The 17,363-nt window shown below is 34.8% G+C and overlaps 1 protein-coding gene across 4 annotated transcripts in view; it reads left to right on the forward strand.

Annotated features, from left to right (window-relative positions):
- Positions 1-17,363, forward strand: part of ABCD2 (ATP binding cassette subfamily D member 2) — a 76,356-nt gene that overhangs the window by 47,656 nt on the left and 11,337 nt on the right. For all 4 annotated transcript variants that reach the window (XM_060165099.1, XM_060165100.1, XM_060165101.1 and 1 more), the window contains 2 exons: positions 59-204; positions 10,213-10,297. In XM_060165099.1, coding sequence (XP_060021082.1) covers positions 59-204; positions 10,213-10,297 — 231 coding nt within the window. The remainder of the gene's footprint in view (positions 1-58; positions 205-10,212; positions 10,298-17,363) is intronic.

The raw sequence follows: 17,363 nt of genomic DNA on the forward strand, positions 1-17,363 counted from the left end.
CATTGAGTAAACTAAACTGATTTTGTACTAAGATTCTTGTGTTCTTGGTGTTTTACAGGCCGTACATGTCTCTTGGAAGTCTTCGGGATCAAGTCATTTATCCAGATTCAGTGGATGACATGCATGATAAAGGCTATACAGACCACGATCTAGATTGTATTCTACATAATGTTCACCTCTATCATATAGTTCAAAGAGAAGGAGGTAAAGTCTATAATTTGTGTTTTTTTCATGTATTTAAATTAATTTTTAAAAAGAAAACTTGGGTTTAATTTGAATGTATGCTGTTGTTGGAACATAAGCACACAAGTAAAGATGGAGTTTACAGCTTTTGTTGCTTTTCCATTCTTGACATGCTCTTTTCTGCTTATGTTATATTTCATGCAGCACACTAAGCTTTTTACTAAGTCTGCTCTAGCATTTGAAAACAGTTTTTTTTTTTTGGTCATATTTTAATGTACATGTGTCCCTGAGGCCATAGTCAATCTAAATGTATGTAAAGTTCATGACAGAAATATTCTCCTGTCAAGCTCTCGGCTTATATTAAATGTAATAATTTGAGAAGTAGGTATCACAAACTTATTTATTTTCAGAACCACAGTCTTACCAATACATTTTTTTTCTCTAAAGCAACACACAGAGAATTAGATAAAATATAGAAACTTCTGTACTGTAGTATTTCAACATAAAACATACTTTTGAAAGATAAGGAATAACAGTTATACATATTAGCTCAAAAAAGAATTACTTTCAAAAACACAGAATTACTTTCAAATAACTTGATAAAAATATAATTTGATAGCCTAGAAAAACTAATGAAGTAGCAAGCTAGAATTCTAGGTTAAATTTTGCATGGGTTTTATGTTTTACTTTTTAGCCCATTTACATTATCAAAAGAAGCAGCATACTACAGTAGTTAAGAATGTAAGCTTCAAAGTCAGAGTTCTAGAATCAAGTCTTAAATAGCTGGGGAACCTTCAAGATGGCAGAGGAGTAAGACATGGAGGTCACCTTCTTCCCCACAAATACATCAAAAATACATCTACATGTGGAACAACTCCTACAGAACACCTACTGAATGCTGGCAGAAGACCTCGGACTTCCAAAAAGGCAAGAAACTCCCCACGTACCTAGCTGTGTGGCTGACAGGGTCTCAGTGTGCCGCTCAGGTGTCAGGCCTGAGCCTCTGAGATGGGAGAGCCGAGTTCAGGACATTGGACCATCAGAGACCTCCCGGCCCCATGTAATATCAGTCAGTGAAAGCACTCCATATAAATGCTAAGACTCAGCTCTACTCAAGGACCAGCAAGCTCCAGTGCTGGACACCACATGCCAAATAACTAGCAAGACAGGAACATAATCCCACCCATTAGCAGAGAGGCTGCCTAAAATCATAAGTTCACAGGCACCCCAAAGCACACCACTGGACGCAGGCCTGCCCACCAGAAAGACAAGATGCAGCCTCATCCACCAGAACATAGGCACCAGTCCCCTCCACCAGGAAGCCTACACAACCCACTGAACCAAACTTAGCCACTGGGGGAAGACAATAAAAAGCAACAGGAACTATGAACCAGCAGCCTGTGAAAAGGAGACCCCAAACACAGTAAGTTAAGCAAAATGAGAAGACAGAGAAATATGCAGCAGATGAAGGAGCAAGGTAAAAAACCCACCAGAACAAACAAATGAAGAGGAAATATGGAGTATACCTAAAAAAGAATTCAGAGTAATGACAGTAAAGATGATCCAAAATCTTGGAAATAGAATGGAGAAAATACAAGAAACGTTTAACAAGGACCTAGAAGAACTAAAGAGCGAACAAACAATGATGAACAACACAATAAATGAAATTAAAAATTCTCTAGAAGGAATAAATAGCAGAATAACTGAGGCAGAATAATGGATAAGTGACCTGGAATATAAAATAGTGCAAATAACGACTGCTAACCAGAATAAAGAAAAAGAATGAAAAGAATTGAGGACAGTATCAGAGACCTCTGGGACAATGTTAAACACACCAGCATTCTAATTATAGGGGTCCCAGAAGAAGAAGAGAAAAAGAGACAGAAAATATTTGAAGAGATTATAGTTGAAAACTTCCCTAATATGGGAAAGGAAATTGTCAATCAAGTCCAGGAAGTGCAGAGAGTCCCATACAGGATAAATCCAATGAGAAACATGCCAAGATACATATTAATCAAACTATCAAAAATTAAATGCAAATAAAAACTATTAAAGGAAGCAAGGGAAAAGCAACAGATTACAAGGGAATCCCCATAAGGTTAACAGCTGATCTTTCAGCATAAACTCTGCAAGCCAGAAGGCAGTGGCAGGACATATTTAAAGTGATGAAAGGGAAAAACCTACAACCAAGATTACTTTACCCAGCATGGATCTCATTCAGATTCAACAGAGGAATTAAAAGCTTTACAGACAAGCAAAAGCTAAGAGAATTCAGCACCACCAAACCAGCTATACAACAAATGCTAAAGGAAATTTTCTAGGCAGGAAACACAAAAGAAGGAAAAGACCTACAAAAACCAACCCAAAACAATTAAGAAAGTGGTAATAGGATCATACATATCGATAACTACCTTAAATGTAAATGGATTAAATCCTCCAATCAAAACACATAGATAGGTTGAATGGAAACAGAAACAAAACCCGTATATATGCTATGTACAACAGACCCACTTGAGACCTAGGGACACATACAGACTGACACTGAGGGGATGGAAAGAGATATTCCATGCAAATGGAAATCGAAAGAAAGCTGGAGTGGCAACTCTCGTAACAGACAAAAAAGACTTTAAAATAAAGACGAGACAAAGAAGGACACTACATAATGATCAAGGGATCAATCCAAGAAGAATACAATGATTGTAAATATTAATGTACCCAACATAAGAGCACCTCAATATATAGGCAAATGCTAACAGCAATAAAAGGGGAAATTGACAGTAACACAATACTAGTAGGGGACTTTGACACCCCACTTTCACCTTTGGACAGATCATCCAAAATGAAAATAAGTAAGGAAACATAAGCTTTAAAGGACACATTAAAGAAGATGGACTTAATTGATATTTATAGGATTCCATCCAAAACAACAGAATACACTTTCTTCTCAAGTGCTATGGAACATTCTCCAGGATAGATCATATATTGGGTCACAAATCAAGCCTTTGTAAATTTAAGAAAATTGAAATCATAGCAAATATTTTTTTGGACCACAATGCTATGAGACTAGATATCAGTTACAGGAAAAAAACTGTCAAAAATACAAACATATGGAGGCGAAACAATGCACTACTAAATAACCAAGAGATCACTGAAGAAATCAAAGAGGAAATCAAAAAATACTGAGAAACAAATGACAATGAAAACACGATGGCCCAAAAGCTATGGGCTGCAGCAAAAGCAGTTCTAAGAGGGAAACTTATAGCAATACAATCCTACCGCAAGAAACAAGAAACATCTCAAATAAACAACCTAACCTTACACCTAAAGAAATTAGAGAAAGAAGAACAAAAAAATCCCAAGTTAGCAGAAGGAAAGAAATCATACACATCAGATCAAAAATAAGTGAAAAGGAAATGAAGGAAACAGTAGCAAAGATCAATAAAACTAAGAGCTGGTTCTTGGAGAAGATAAACAAAACTGATAAACCATTAGCCAGACTCATCAAGAAAAAGAGGGATAAGACTCAGGTCAACAGAATTGGAAATGAAAAAAGAGAAGTAACAACTGACACTGCAGAAATACAAAGGATCAGGAGAGATTACTACAAGCAACTATATGCTAATAAAATGGACAACCTGAAAGTAATGGACAAATTCTTAGAAAAGCACAACCTTTCAAGACTGAACTAGAAAGAAATAGAAAATATAAACAGACCAATCACAAGCACTGAAATTGAAATTGTGATTAAATATCTTCCAACATGTATGGACACCACAGGGAGAAAGAGGTGGGTAGGGATGTTGTGATGAATTGGGAGATTGGGATTGACATATATACATTAATATGTATAAAATAGAAAAATGATAAGAACCTGCTATATAAAAAAATAAATAAAATAAAATTTAAAAAAATCTTCCAACAAACAAAAGGCCAGGACCAGATGGCTTTACAGGTGAATTCTATCAAACATTTACGAAAGAGCTAACACCCATCCTTCTCAAACTTTTCCAGAATATAGCAGAGGGAGGAACACTCCGAAACTCATTCTAGGAGGACACCATCACCCTGATACCAAAACCAGACAAAGATGTCACAAAGAAAGAAAACTACAGGCCGATATCACTGATGAACATAGATGCAAAATTCTCAGCAAAATACTAGCAAACAGAATCCAACAGCACATTAAAAGGATCATACACCATGATCAAGTGGGGTTTATCCCAGGAAGGCAAGGATTCTTCAATATATGCAATTAATCAATGTGATAAACCATATTAACAAATTGAAGGAGAAAAACCATATGGTCATCTCAATAGATGCAGAAAAAGCTTTTGACAAAATTCAACACCCATTTATGATAAAAACCCTCAGAAAGTAGACATAGAGGGAACTTACCTCAACATAATATAGGCCATATATGACAGACCCACAGCCAACATTGTTCTCAATGGTGAAAAACTGAAACCATTTGCACTAAGATCAGGAACAAGACAAGGTTGCCCACTCTCATCACTATTATTCAACATAGTTTTAGCTACAGCAATCAGAGAAGAAAAAGAAATAAAAGGAATCCAAATCAGAAAAGAAGAAGTAAAGCTGTCACTGTTTGCAGATGACATGATACTATATAGAGAGAATCCTAAAGATGCTACCAGAAAACTACTAGAGCTAATCAATGAATTTGGTAAAGTACCAGGATACAAAATTAATGCACAGAAATCTCTGGCATTCCTATACACTAATGATGAAAAATCTGAAAGAGAAATTAAGGAAACACTCCCATTTACCATTGCAACAAAAAGAATAAAATACCTAGGAATAAACCTAGGTAAAGACCTGTATGCAGAAAACTATAACACACTAAGGAAAGAAGTTAAAGATGATACAAACAGGCAGAGAGATACACCATGTTCTTGGTTTGGAAGAGCCAACATTGTGAAAATGACTATACTACCCAAAGCAATCTACAGATTCAATGCAATCCCTATCAAATTACCAACGGCATTTTTTACAGAACTAGAATTTAAAAATTCACAATTTTATGGAAACATAAAAGATCCCTAATAGCCAAAGCAATCTTGAGAAAGAAAAATGGAGCTGGAGGAATCAGGCTCCCTGATTTCAGACTATACTACAAAGCTACAGTAATCAATATAGTATGGTGCTGGCAGAAAAATAGAAATATGGATTAATGGAACAGGATAGAAAGCCCAGAGATAAACCCACACTCATATGGTCACCTTATCTTTGATAAAGGAGGCAAGAATATCTAATGGAGAAAAGACAGCCTCTTCAATAAGTAGTGCTGGGAATGCTGGACAGTTACATGTAAAAGAATGAATTTAGAACTCTCCTAACACTATACACAAAAATACAATCAAAATGGATTAAAGACCTAAATGTAAGGCCAGACACTATGAAACTCTGAGAGGAAAACATAGGCAGAACACTCTATGACATAAATCACAGCAAGGTTTTTTTGACCTACCTCCTAGAGAAATGGAAATAAAAACAAAAATAAACAAATGCAACCTAATGAAACGTAAAAGCTTTTGCACAGCAAAGGAAACCATAAACATGACGATAAGACAACCCTCAGAATGGGGGAAAATATTTGCAAATGAAGCAAGTGACAAAGGATTAATCTCCAAAATATACAAGCAGCTCATGCAATAAATATCAAAAATAAACAATCCAATCCAAAAATGGACAGAATACCCAAATAGACATTTCTCCAAAGAAGACATACAGATGCCAACAAACACATGAATAGATGCTCAACATCACTAATCATTAGAGAAATGCAAATCAAAACTCCAATGAGGTATCACCTCACACTGGTCAGAATGGCCATCATCAAAATATCTATAAACAGTAAATGCTGGAGAGGGTGTGGAGAAAAGGGAACCCTCTTGCACTGTTGGTGGGAATGTAACTTGTTACAGCCACTATGGAGAACAGTATGCAAGTTCCTTTAAAATCTACAAATAGAACTACCATATGACCCAGCAATCCCACTACTGGGCATATACCCTGAGAAAACCATAATTCAAAAAGAGTCATGTACCACAATGTTCATTGCATCACTATTTACAATAGCCAGGACAGGGAAGCAACCTAAGTGTCCATCGACAGATGAATGGATTAAGAAGATGTGGCACATATATACAATGGAATATCACTCAGCCATAAAAAGAAACGAAATTGAGTTATTTGTAGTGAGGTGGATAGACCTAGAAACTGTCATACATAGTGAAGTAAGTCAGAAAGAGAAAAACAAATACCGAATGCTAACACATATATATGGAATCCCAAAAAAAAAAAAATTGGTTCTGAAGAACCTAGGGGCCAGACAGGAATAAAGACACAGACGTAGAGAATGGTCTTAAGGCCACAGGGAAGGGGAAGAGTAAGCTGGGAATGAAGTGAGAGAGTGGCAGGGACATATATACACTACCAAATGTAAAATAGATAGCTAGTGGGATGTAGCCACATAGCCCAGTGAGATCAGCTCGCTGCTTTGTGTCCACCTAGAGGGGTGGGATTGGGAGGCTGGGAGGGAGACGCAAGAGGGAGGAGATATGGAGATGTATGTATACGTATAGCTGATTCACTTTCTTATACAGCAGAAACTAACACATTGTAAAGCAATTATACTCTAATAAAGATGTTGAAAAAAATCTTAAATAGCTGTGTTCTCTGTATCCTCACCTGTAAAGTGGGGATAAATATCTACCTTATAAAGATTCTGTGAAGATTAAGTTAGACTGTATGTAAAGTATTTAGAACAGTGGCACATAGTAAATGTGCAAGAATCAGTTGCTAAAGGTAATAGAACTAGTTGATATTGATACCATGATGTTTTGTCTTTGTGTGATGGTACTTGATATTTTATACAGAAAGTTCACATGTATTATTTTATTGATCCTTACAATAAGCAAATGAGTTAGGCAAAAGAGACATTATTCTATTTATTTTATTGTGTTTATAATATCATAATTCATAAGTGCTGTAAATATGGAAAGCAGGTTGTCTTTTTGTTTCATATGGTCAACTTTTCCCCAGTTTTAAAACACTGTGGCTGAATAACAACTGCCTGTTAATTTGGGGTAAGTTATTTTGGGTAAGTCTGAAATCGAACAATCTGAATAGAAATTTATAGTAAACATGAGATATTCTATCCTTTTAGAAGTCAAAAGAAATTCTGGAACTGTTTTTAAGAATTTTCCAACCTTAATAATGTAATAGTAATTGTTATGGTTTATTGAGTACTTACTCTGCAGAATATAACATATTAAGCAATTTACAGTGTCATCCTGTTTAATATTTGTGACTGCCTCATGATGTGGGTTTTACCAACTCTCTTTTACAGATGAAATTCAGAAGTTTAGTAGCTTCCCCAGGGCCCTCAGCAAGTGGTGGGACAGGGATTCAAACACCGATGGGACGTGAAAGTCAATATTCTATATTAGGCTATGCCACTGCGCTATGCTATCTTAGGTTCTTAGATACTAATAAGATTTGCTATATCCTTACACATAAAAAAACAAATGCTAAGGAAACCCACTTTACTTGCCTAGTCCTTAAAACCTGAAACGTGTTTTAAAGTAAAGCAGGAAAGCATTTAAATTTGCAAGGACATCACTTACTCTGGAAGAAGCATGCTGAAGTTCTAGTAAGATTAGCTAACACTTTGCTTAGAGATATTCTTTGCTTTAGTAAAAGATGGATTTTAAAACTATGTTTTTATCCATCAAAGATATTACAAAATAGAAAGGAGTAGAAGTGTTAATGAATAGACGTGAACTAAAGCAGTTTGTTCATCTTTAGGAAGCAGGAATACTGTTCACTTCTTAGCTGACTTATTCTCACCATTTCAACATCAAATATGATATTATGACTTAGAGTTTTGATTTATATGTTCTCTGATCATGAAATATTGCCTACTAAAACTTTTGGGTTTAGTGGAACAAAGGACATGATTTATTTAAAATACATAAAATTAAAGCTTCCTTTGACCCAAATACTTTTGTCTTGTGCATTCTCAGTTGAGGGGGGAAATTTTTTTAAGCCCAGAATTTTTCTCCACTGTGTAGCAATCTGAACCTATTTGTCAAATCCTCACTTATGTTTCATAAATGCTATATAGTTAAGTCATAGAGAAAATTTTATTTCAACAGTTTTCACTAGAAGCAAGAACTTTGAACCACATGGCATTTAGAGATTGCTTTTTCCTAATTTAAAATTATGGTTTTAAATAGATAGAAAATCCCTGGAAGTTTGCCCAAGAATGAACACTGGTCCCTACTGGGGAGTATCATTGGGAAACAGGGAAAGTCTTATTTTCAATCCAGGGCACAAGAAACAATGAAACTCTACTTCTTATTTCCTTTCCCTTTGACCAAGTTTATTTAGAAATTTTAATAAAAATGAAAGTTCAGCTGAGGAAGAATAAAGAAAGCAAAGAGCCTGGATTTTTTCCAAATGGAAAAATTAAGCCTTGAATACTCTGGGATTTGGAAATGTCGTGTGTGTGTGTGTGTGTGTGTGTGTGTGTGTGTGTGTGTGTGTGTGTGTGTAGTTTTGACAGTCATTTTCCTCTTTGAAAATCAGGTTTTGCCTAGTCTGCTCCATTTTATGATATTCCCACTTCAGAAAAATACTTGCTATGGCTGTCTTCCTAATAGGCCCTATGGTTTTGTTTCTAAGTAACATTTTTTTCTTATTACAAAATTAAGAAAGACCATAAAAATAATTTTAAAATAATAAAATTTTCAAATATTATAAAAATGTATAGCTTAGAAAGTAAATGTCTCATAATTCTATTCCCAGAGAGATTGTGTATGTGTATTTATTTACAGAAATGCAATCATAATTTATATATGTATATGTATTCTTCTAGTGAAAATCATAGAAAGAAAATTTTCTCTATGACTTAATTGTATAACATTTATGAAACATAAGTGAGGATTTGAAAAATAGATTCAGATTGCTATACAGTAGATAAGTGTTCTGGGCTTAAAAAATTTTCCCCCTGCCAACTGAGAAGGCGAAAGAGAAAAGTATTTGAGTCAAAGGAAACTTTAATTTTACATATTTATATAAATCATGTCTTTTGTTCCACTAAACTCAAAAGTTTTAGCAGGCAATCGAAAAATCTGCATATGACTTATAGTAGGCTGTCTTTAACCAAGTTTCCTCCATATCTGCCATTCTGCATTTGTGGATTAAACCAACTGCAAATTGTATAGTACTGTAGTATTTACTATTGAAAAAAATACCTGTATAAGTATTTCACAGTTCAATCTGTATACAAATACACACACAATTCTGCAATTTGGTTTTCCATATAAAAAATATTCTAGGTACATTTCTATATCAGTATTATTGATCTAACCTATTTTATTAAAAAATAGAAGGCTTGCTTTTTGAATAAATAGCCAACAGAAAGTCCTGCATATAAATAGATCTACATATAAATCCTAGCTCTAATATATAGCTGTGTAAAATTTGATATATCAATTTCTCCATGAATTTCAGCTTATCGACCTATAAAATAAAACTAATAATAGCTACCTAATAAGGTTGTGAAATATATAATGAGAAAACTCATATACAGTGCCAGTCAGATGGAAACCATTTAAGTTAGCTCCTGTCATACCCTTTGTAGACTTTGCAGTAAGCCTATGCAAATCTGTTGATCTTTTCTCCCACCACCCTCCAAAATAAGTCTATCAACTCTTTGGAGATATTCAGAAACAAACACATTTTCAAAGTGTCAGTATTTGGAATTCTTAGAAGACGTTTTGTCAATGTAAGTAATTATTACTTGTAAAAAATATCAAATCTAAATTAAAATGCTTAAAAATAAGGCTCTCTAGCTTATCCAAGCATTTCTGAGGAATATCAGGTTCTTTGTGTTAATAACTTAAACTTGCTAGGAATCACTTGTCTAGATAAAAACTGTAAAAGATGCTCTCTTTAGTTAAAAGATTCTTTATAAAATATATACTTATATATATTTTAAAGGATGGGATGCTGTTATGGACTGGAAAGATGTCCTGTCAGGAGGGGAAAAGCAAAGAATGGGCATGGCTCGCATGTTTTACCATAGGTAAGTATATTATACTCAAGTAATGACTATTCCATTGTTGTAACCAAAAAATGTTTGAATAGGATTCCGTGCCCTCATCTTTAGTCTGAAAATATTTTTCTGAAAAACTAGTGCTTAGAATTTACAGTTTTTTAATTTCCTAGGTTATTTTTTTAATGTGACAGAAATCTCCAAGTATTTAAAAAAAATTTTTTGTTGAGTAATGTTAGATGAAAAAATTAAATTTTTATATGTCCTAAGTTTGAAAATAGGATTATTATTAATTTTAAAATGTGAAGAATACATAACCACTGTTATACTGTTGTGAACACAGGAGGTAGACATTCAGTAATACTTCTCAATTAAATTATTAAATTCAAACTAAATTAACTTTCTAACCACTCAGTAGCCTATAAAACTTAGTAGTGCTCTCCTCCTTGAAAATCAGAGGCATATCCAATGCAAAAAGGAACAAGCCAGCCTAAGTCTTCATGGACTCAGAAATAAAGAGATGCAGGAAAAAATTTCTCTTGATAAAACTTTTCTATTTGCAACCAGCTTCATAGCCTTTTGAATTCAAGGTACCAAACCTAAGACGTATTAGAAGAAGTATTAAAGCTATTCTGATTTATTCCTCTTTTTTGTCCTATTCTTCTGTGAAAAATAAATTCCCACTTTTTTTTTTTACATTAGGCCTCTGGCAATGAAAACCTGAGTTGTTACTCACTTTTAATACTTTTATCTTGGGCAAAAAAGCCCAAGAGTTATGTACATGAATGCCTGAATAGACCATAAGCTGGGGCATATGCCATACTCTTGAAGAAGCTGCAGTGGAAACAATAATATCTTCATAGGGAACATTTAAAAGCTGATAAAAACCACACACAAAAAAATTATCAAGTAAGCCTCATTAAACACTTAGCAACAAGTTGGCTACCAATTTTTTAAAAATCTTTTATTATGGAAAAACCATTACAACTTCATCAAAGAAGAGAAAATTGTAAGATGAACCCCATATTCTCATCACACTGATTTAATACAGCACTTGATTTATCTATTTTTTATTTATGAAGCATTTTAAAGCAAATCCAAAATCATGGAATTTTTTCATTAAATGCTTTGGCATCAATCTCTGAAATATTAGGATATTTTCTTACATAATATATCATAATCATAACTAAAAATTTGATAATAATCATTTAAAATCATTTAATATCTGGTTCATATTCATTTTCCCTGATTGTCTCAAAAATATTTTTTTATACTTGGTTTGTTCAAACCAAGATCCAAGCAAATTTTATATACTGAATTTTGTTGTTGTATATCTTTTAATTATTTTTTAAAGAGTCTCTTCTTCTCCCTGCCTCTGTCCCCTTCCCCCATCTTTTATGCCATTGACTTGTTAAAGAAACTGGGTCAGTTGTCCTGTAAGAATGTTGTCCTTTGTAGATTGGTCTGATTCCTTCCTCATGAGATCCCTTTACCTCTTTCCTCAATCTCCTATTTGTCTTGTAAACTGGAAATTAGAGCTAAAAGCTTGATTATATTTAGGTTCAGGCTTTTTGGTAAGAATATAACATAAAATATTTATCATTAAAAAAATAATTTAAACAACTTTATTAAATATAATTATATGTTTATTTTATAAAAGTAGAAAATATGATAAGTAAAAATAAGAAAAAATCTGTTGTCTCACTACCTGTAACACATAAAATTTTGGTATAGTTTTTTCTCTATTTTGGTATACAAAAGTTGGTTGCTATTTTTTAATGTAACTACTTTCATACGTATATTGCAGTTTGTATCCCTCTTATTTTTTTTTGGCCACACCACACGGCTTGAAGGATCTTAGTTCCCTGACCAAGGATCGAACCCAGGCCTGTGGCAATGAAAGCACAGAGTCCTAACCACTGGACTGCCAGGGAATTCCCTATATCTCTCTTTTTATTTTGTATGCTATTATGTGTACTATTATGTAATAGCTAGCCAGGGTTTATTTATTAGTATTATCATTAGTGTTATTATTATTATAACAGTTATGTACCAAATACATAAATGTATTTAAGTATACAATTCTATGACTTTTGACAAATGTATATACATTATGTAACCAATATCCCAATTAACATAAAGAATGTTTCCATCACCATAGAAAGTCTCTCATGCCCCTTTCCAGTCAAATCTCTCCGCAGACAATTTCTGTTCTGATTTCTATCCTCATAAATTACTTCTCCTGTTCTACAATTTCATATAAATTAAATCATACAAATATGTATTATTTTTGTGTTATACCTGGATTTTATTAATGAAAAAATATTGTGTAATAACATGGTATTTGTAATAATGACACAGTTAGTTCAAGAATATGGCAAGCTAAAGAAGTATGAACCAAAACTTGTGAACTCAGAATTTTTAGTGAAGTGCATTTTGGAATGACCATTTTGAGATGATTTGGTGAGATTCAAGAGTAAACTTTACAGTGTGACGTTTATGACTAGCTGTTACCCACTATTACCCTGAATCTGTTTGAGCCTCATCCATAAATACTCACTAATATGATCCCCAGCATAATTGGTGAAATGTAATATGATGGAATGTAAGGTATGACCATAAATTTCTCACTGTGTCAGTGTGTTAATAAGATAAGCTCTGTAAGAAAAAACAACAGGCATTAATAAAAGATGCTAACCTAAATAGATTTTAAGTACCTATAACTTAAAATAAGTACTTGAAACTTTTGTATCTAAAATATTTTGGATATAATGTGGTACTGAATAAAAATAAAGTTATAACAGTGAAAAGAATTTAGTGCTCCACAGAAAGATGAGGGGAGATGAGCAAGTTGAAAAGCAGAATTTATTGAGAAAAAAATAAAATGAAATAGAAATGCTAAATCCAGTGAAGGACCTGCACTGTTGGTGAGAATGTAAGTTGGTGCAGCCACTGTGGAAAACAGTATGGAGGTTCCTCAGAAAACTAAAAATAGAATTACCATATGATTCAGCAATCCCACTCCTGGGCATATATCTGGACAAAACTATAATTCAAAAAGATACATGAACCCCTGTGTTGATAGCAGCACTATTCACAATAGCCAAGACATGGAAACAACCTAAATGCCCATCAACAGATGAATGGATAAAGAAGATGTGGTACATATATACAGTGGAATACTACTCAGGCATAAAAAAGAATGAAATAATGCCATTTGCAGCAACATGAATGCAACTAGAGATTATCATACTAAGGAAAGTAAGTCAGAAAGAGAAAAACAAATACCATATGATGTCATTTATATGTGAAATCTAAAATATCACACAAATGAACTCCTCTATGAAATGGAAACAGACTCACAGACAGAAAGAACAGACTGGTAGTTGCCAAGGGGGAGGGGCTGGGGGAGGGATGGAGTAAGAAGTTGGGATTAGCAGATGTAAGCTTTATATATAGAATGGATAAACAACAAGGTCCTACTATATAGCACAGAGAACTATATTCAATATCCTGTGATAAATCATAATGAAAAAGAATATCAAAAAAGAATGTATAGGGGCTTCCTTGGTGGTGCAGTGGTTAAGAATCCTCCTGCCGATGCAGGGGATGCGGGTTTGTGCCCTGGTCCGGGAAGATCCCACATGCCATGGAGCGGCTGGGCCCGTGAACCATGGCTGCTGGGCCTGCACGTCTGGATCCTGTGCTCTGCAACGGGAGAGGCCACAACAGTGAGAGGCCCGCGTACCGCAAAAAAAAAAAAAAAAAAAAAACAAAAGAATGTATAGGGACTTCCCTGGCAGTCCAGTGGTTAAGCCTCCATGCTTCCAATACAGGGGGTGCGGGTTCGATCCCTGGTCAAGGAACTAAGATCCCACATGCCACGCAGCGTGGCTGAGGGGGAAAAAAAAAAGTGTGTGTGTGTGTGTGTGTGTGTGTGTGTGTGTGTGTGTGTGTGTGTGTACCTGAATCACTTTGCTGTAGAGCAATGATCAACACAACATAGTAAATCAACTATACTTCAATAAAAAGTAAAAATAGGGCTTCCCTGGTGGCACAGTGGTTAAGAATCCACCTGCCAATGCAGGGGACACGGGTTTGAGCCCTGGTGTGGGAAGATTCCACATGCCGTGGAGCAACTGAGCCCGTGCACTACAACTACTGAGCCTGCCTTCTAGAGCCTGCAAGCCACAACTACTGAGCCCACCTGCCACAACTACTGAATCCTGCATGCCTAGAGCCCATGCTCCACAACAAGAGAAGCCACCACAATGAGAAAGCCCACACACAGCAACAAAGACCCAATGCACCCAAAAATAAATAAATAAAATAAATAAAATTTTTTAAGTAAAATTTTTAAAAAATCGAGTGAAGGAAAAGTATAATAATGAGAAAGTGCCTCCCCTCATTCTCAAAGTGTTAATAACAAGATTTGAGTTGTAATGTGGAACACTTGAGCTAACTAAAATGGAGAACTTTCGCAAGGAGTATTAAGTATCAAAGTTGTATACTCTTTGTGAGAGGATTTTAATTTTTCTTAAAGGATTACTATTTTTATTTTTGGGGGGGTACTTTTTCCTTTTTTTTAACAACTTTATTGGAGTATAATTCTTTACAATGTTGTGCTAGTTTCTGCTGTATAACAAAGTGAATCAGTTATATGTATACATATATCCCGATATCCCCTCCCTCTTGCGTCTCCTTCCACCTTACTTATCCCACCCCTCTAGGTGGACACAAAGCACTGAGCTGATCTCCCTGTGCTATGTGGCTGCTTCCCACTACCTATCTATTTTACAGTTGGTAGTGTATATATGTCCATACCACTCTTGCACTTCATCCCAGCTTACCCTTCCCTTTCCCTGTGTCCTCAAGTCCATTCTCTACATCGGCATCTTTATTCCTGTCCTGCCCTTAGGTTTCTCAGAACGTTTTTTTTTTTTTCAGATTCCATATATATGTGTTAGCATACGGTACTTGTTTTTCTCTTTCTGACTTACTTCACTCTGTATGACAGACTCTAGGTCCATCCACCTTGCTACATATAACTCAATTTCATTTCTTTTTATGGCTAATATTCCATTGTATATATGTGCCCATCTTCTTTAACCATTCATCTGTCAATGGACACTTAGATTGCTTCCATGTCGTGGCTATTCTAAATAGTGCTGCAATGAACATTGTGGTACATGACTCTTTTTGAATTATGGATTTCTCAGGGTGTATGCCCAGTAGTGGGATTGCTGGGTAGTATGGTAGTTCTATTTTTAGTTTTTTAAGGAACTCCATACTGTTCTCCATAGTGGCTGTATCAACTTACATTCCCACCAACAATGCAAGAGGGTTCCCTTTTCTACACACCCTCTCCAGCACTTACTGTTTGTAGATTTTTTGATGATGACCATTCTGACTGGTGTAAGGTGATACATCATTGTAATTTTGATTTTGCATTTCCCTAATGATTAGTGATGGTGAGCATTCTTTCATATGTTTGTTGGCAATCTTTATATCTTCTTTGGAGAAATGTCTATTTAGGTCTTCTGCCCATTTGTGGATGGGGTTGTTTTTTTTTTTCGATATTGAGCTATATTAGCTGCTTGTATATTTTGGAGATTAATTCTTTGTCAGTTGCTTCATTTGCAAATATTATCTCCCATTCTGAGGGCTGTCTTTTTGTCATGTTTATGGTTTCCTTTGCTATGCAACAGCTTTTAAGTTTAATTAGGTCCCATTTGTTTATTTTTGTTTTTATTTCCATTTCTCTAGGTGGTGAGTCAAAAAGGATCTTGCTGTGATTTATGGCAGAGTGTTCTGCCTATGTTTTCCTCTCAGGGTTTTATAGTGTCTGGCCTTACATTTAGGTCTTTAATCCATTTTGATTTTATTTTTGTGTATGGTGTTAGGGAGTGTTCTAATTTCATTCTTTTACATTTGGCTTTCCAGTTTTCCCAGCACCACTTATTGAAGAGGCTGTCTTTTCTCCATTTTATATTCTTGCCTCCTTTATCAAAGATAAGTTGACCATATGTGCATGGGTTTATCTCTGGGCTTTCTATCCGGTTCCATTGATCTATAGTTCTGGTTTTGTGCCAGTACCATACTGTTTGGATTACTGTAGCTTTGTAGTATAGTCTGAAGTCAGGGAGCCTCATTCCTCCAGCTTCGTTTTTCTTTCTCAAGATTGCTTTGGCTATTTGGTGTCTTTTGTGTTTCCATACAAATTGTGAAATTTTTTGTTCTAGTTCTGTGAAAAATGCCATTGGTAGTTCGATAGGGATTGCCTTGGATCTCTAGATTGGTTTAGGTAGTATAGTCATTTTCACAATGTTTATTCTTCCAATCCAAGAACATGGTATATCTCTCCATCTGTTTGTATCATCTTTAATTCCTTTCATCAGTGTCTTATAGTTTTCTGCATACAGGTCTTTGATCTCCTTAGGTAGGTTTATTCCTAGGTATTTTATTCTTTTTGTTGCAGTGATAAATGGGAGTGTTTCCTTAATTTCTCTTTCAGATTTTTCATCATTAGTGTATAGGAATGCAAGAGATTTCTGTGCATTCATTTGTATCCTGCTATTTTACCAAATTTACTGATTACTCCTTCTAGTTTTCTGGTATCATCTTTAGGATTCTCTATGTATAGTATCATGTCATCTGCAAACAGTGACAGTTTTACTTCTTTTACAATTTGTATTCCTTTTATTTCTTTCTCTTCTCTGATTGCTGTGGCCAGTACTTCCAAAACTATGTTGAATAATAATGGTGGTGATTTTATCATGAATGGATGTTGAATTTTGTCAAATGCTTTTTCTGCATTTTTCAAGATGATCATGTGGTTTTATCTTTTCTTTTGCTGATGTGGTGTATTTCATTGATTGATTTGCTTATGTTGAACCATCCTTGTGAACTTGGGATGAATCCCACGTGGTTGTGGTGTATGAACTTTTTAATGTGTTGTTGGATTAGGTTTGCTAATTTTTTGAGAATTTTTGTGTCTACATTCACCAAAGTTGTTGGCCTGTAATTTTCTTTTTTGGTGGTGTCTTTGTCTGCTTTTGGTATCACAGTGATGGTGGCTTCATTAGAATATCTTTGG

Source organism: Lagenorhynchus albirostris, chromosome 11, assembly GCF_949774975.1.
Source record: "Lagenorhynchus albirostris chromosome 11, mLagAlb1.1, whole genome shotgun sequence".
Taxonomy (NCBI): Eukaryota; Metazoa; Chordata; class Mammalia; order Artiodactyla; family Delphinidae; genus Lagenorhynchus; species Lagenorhynchus albirostris.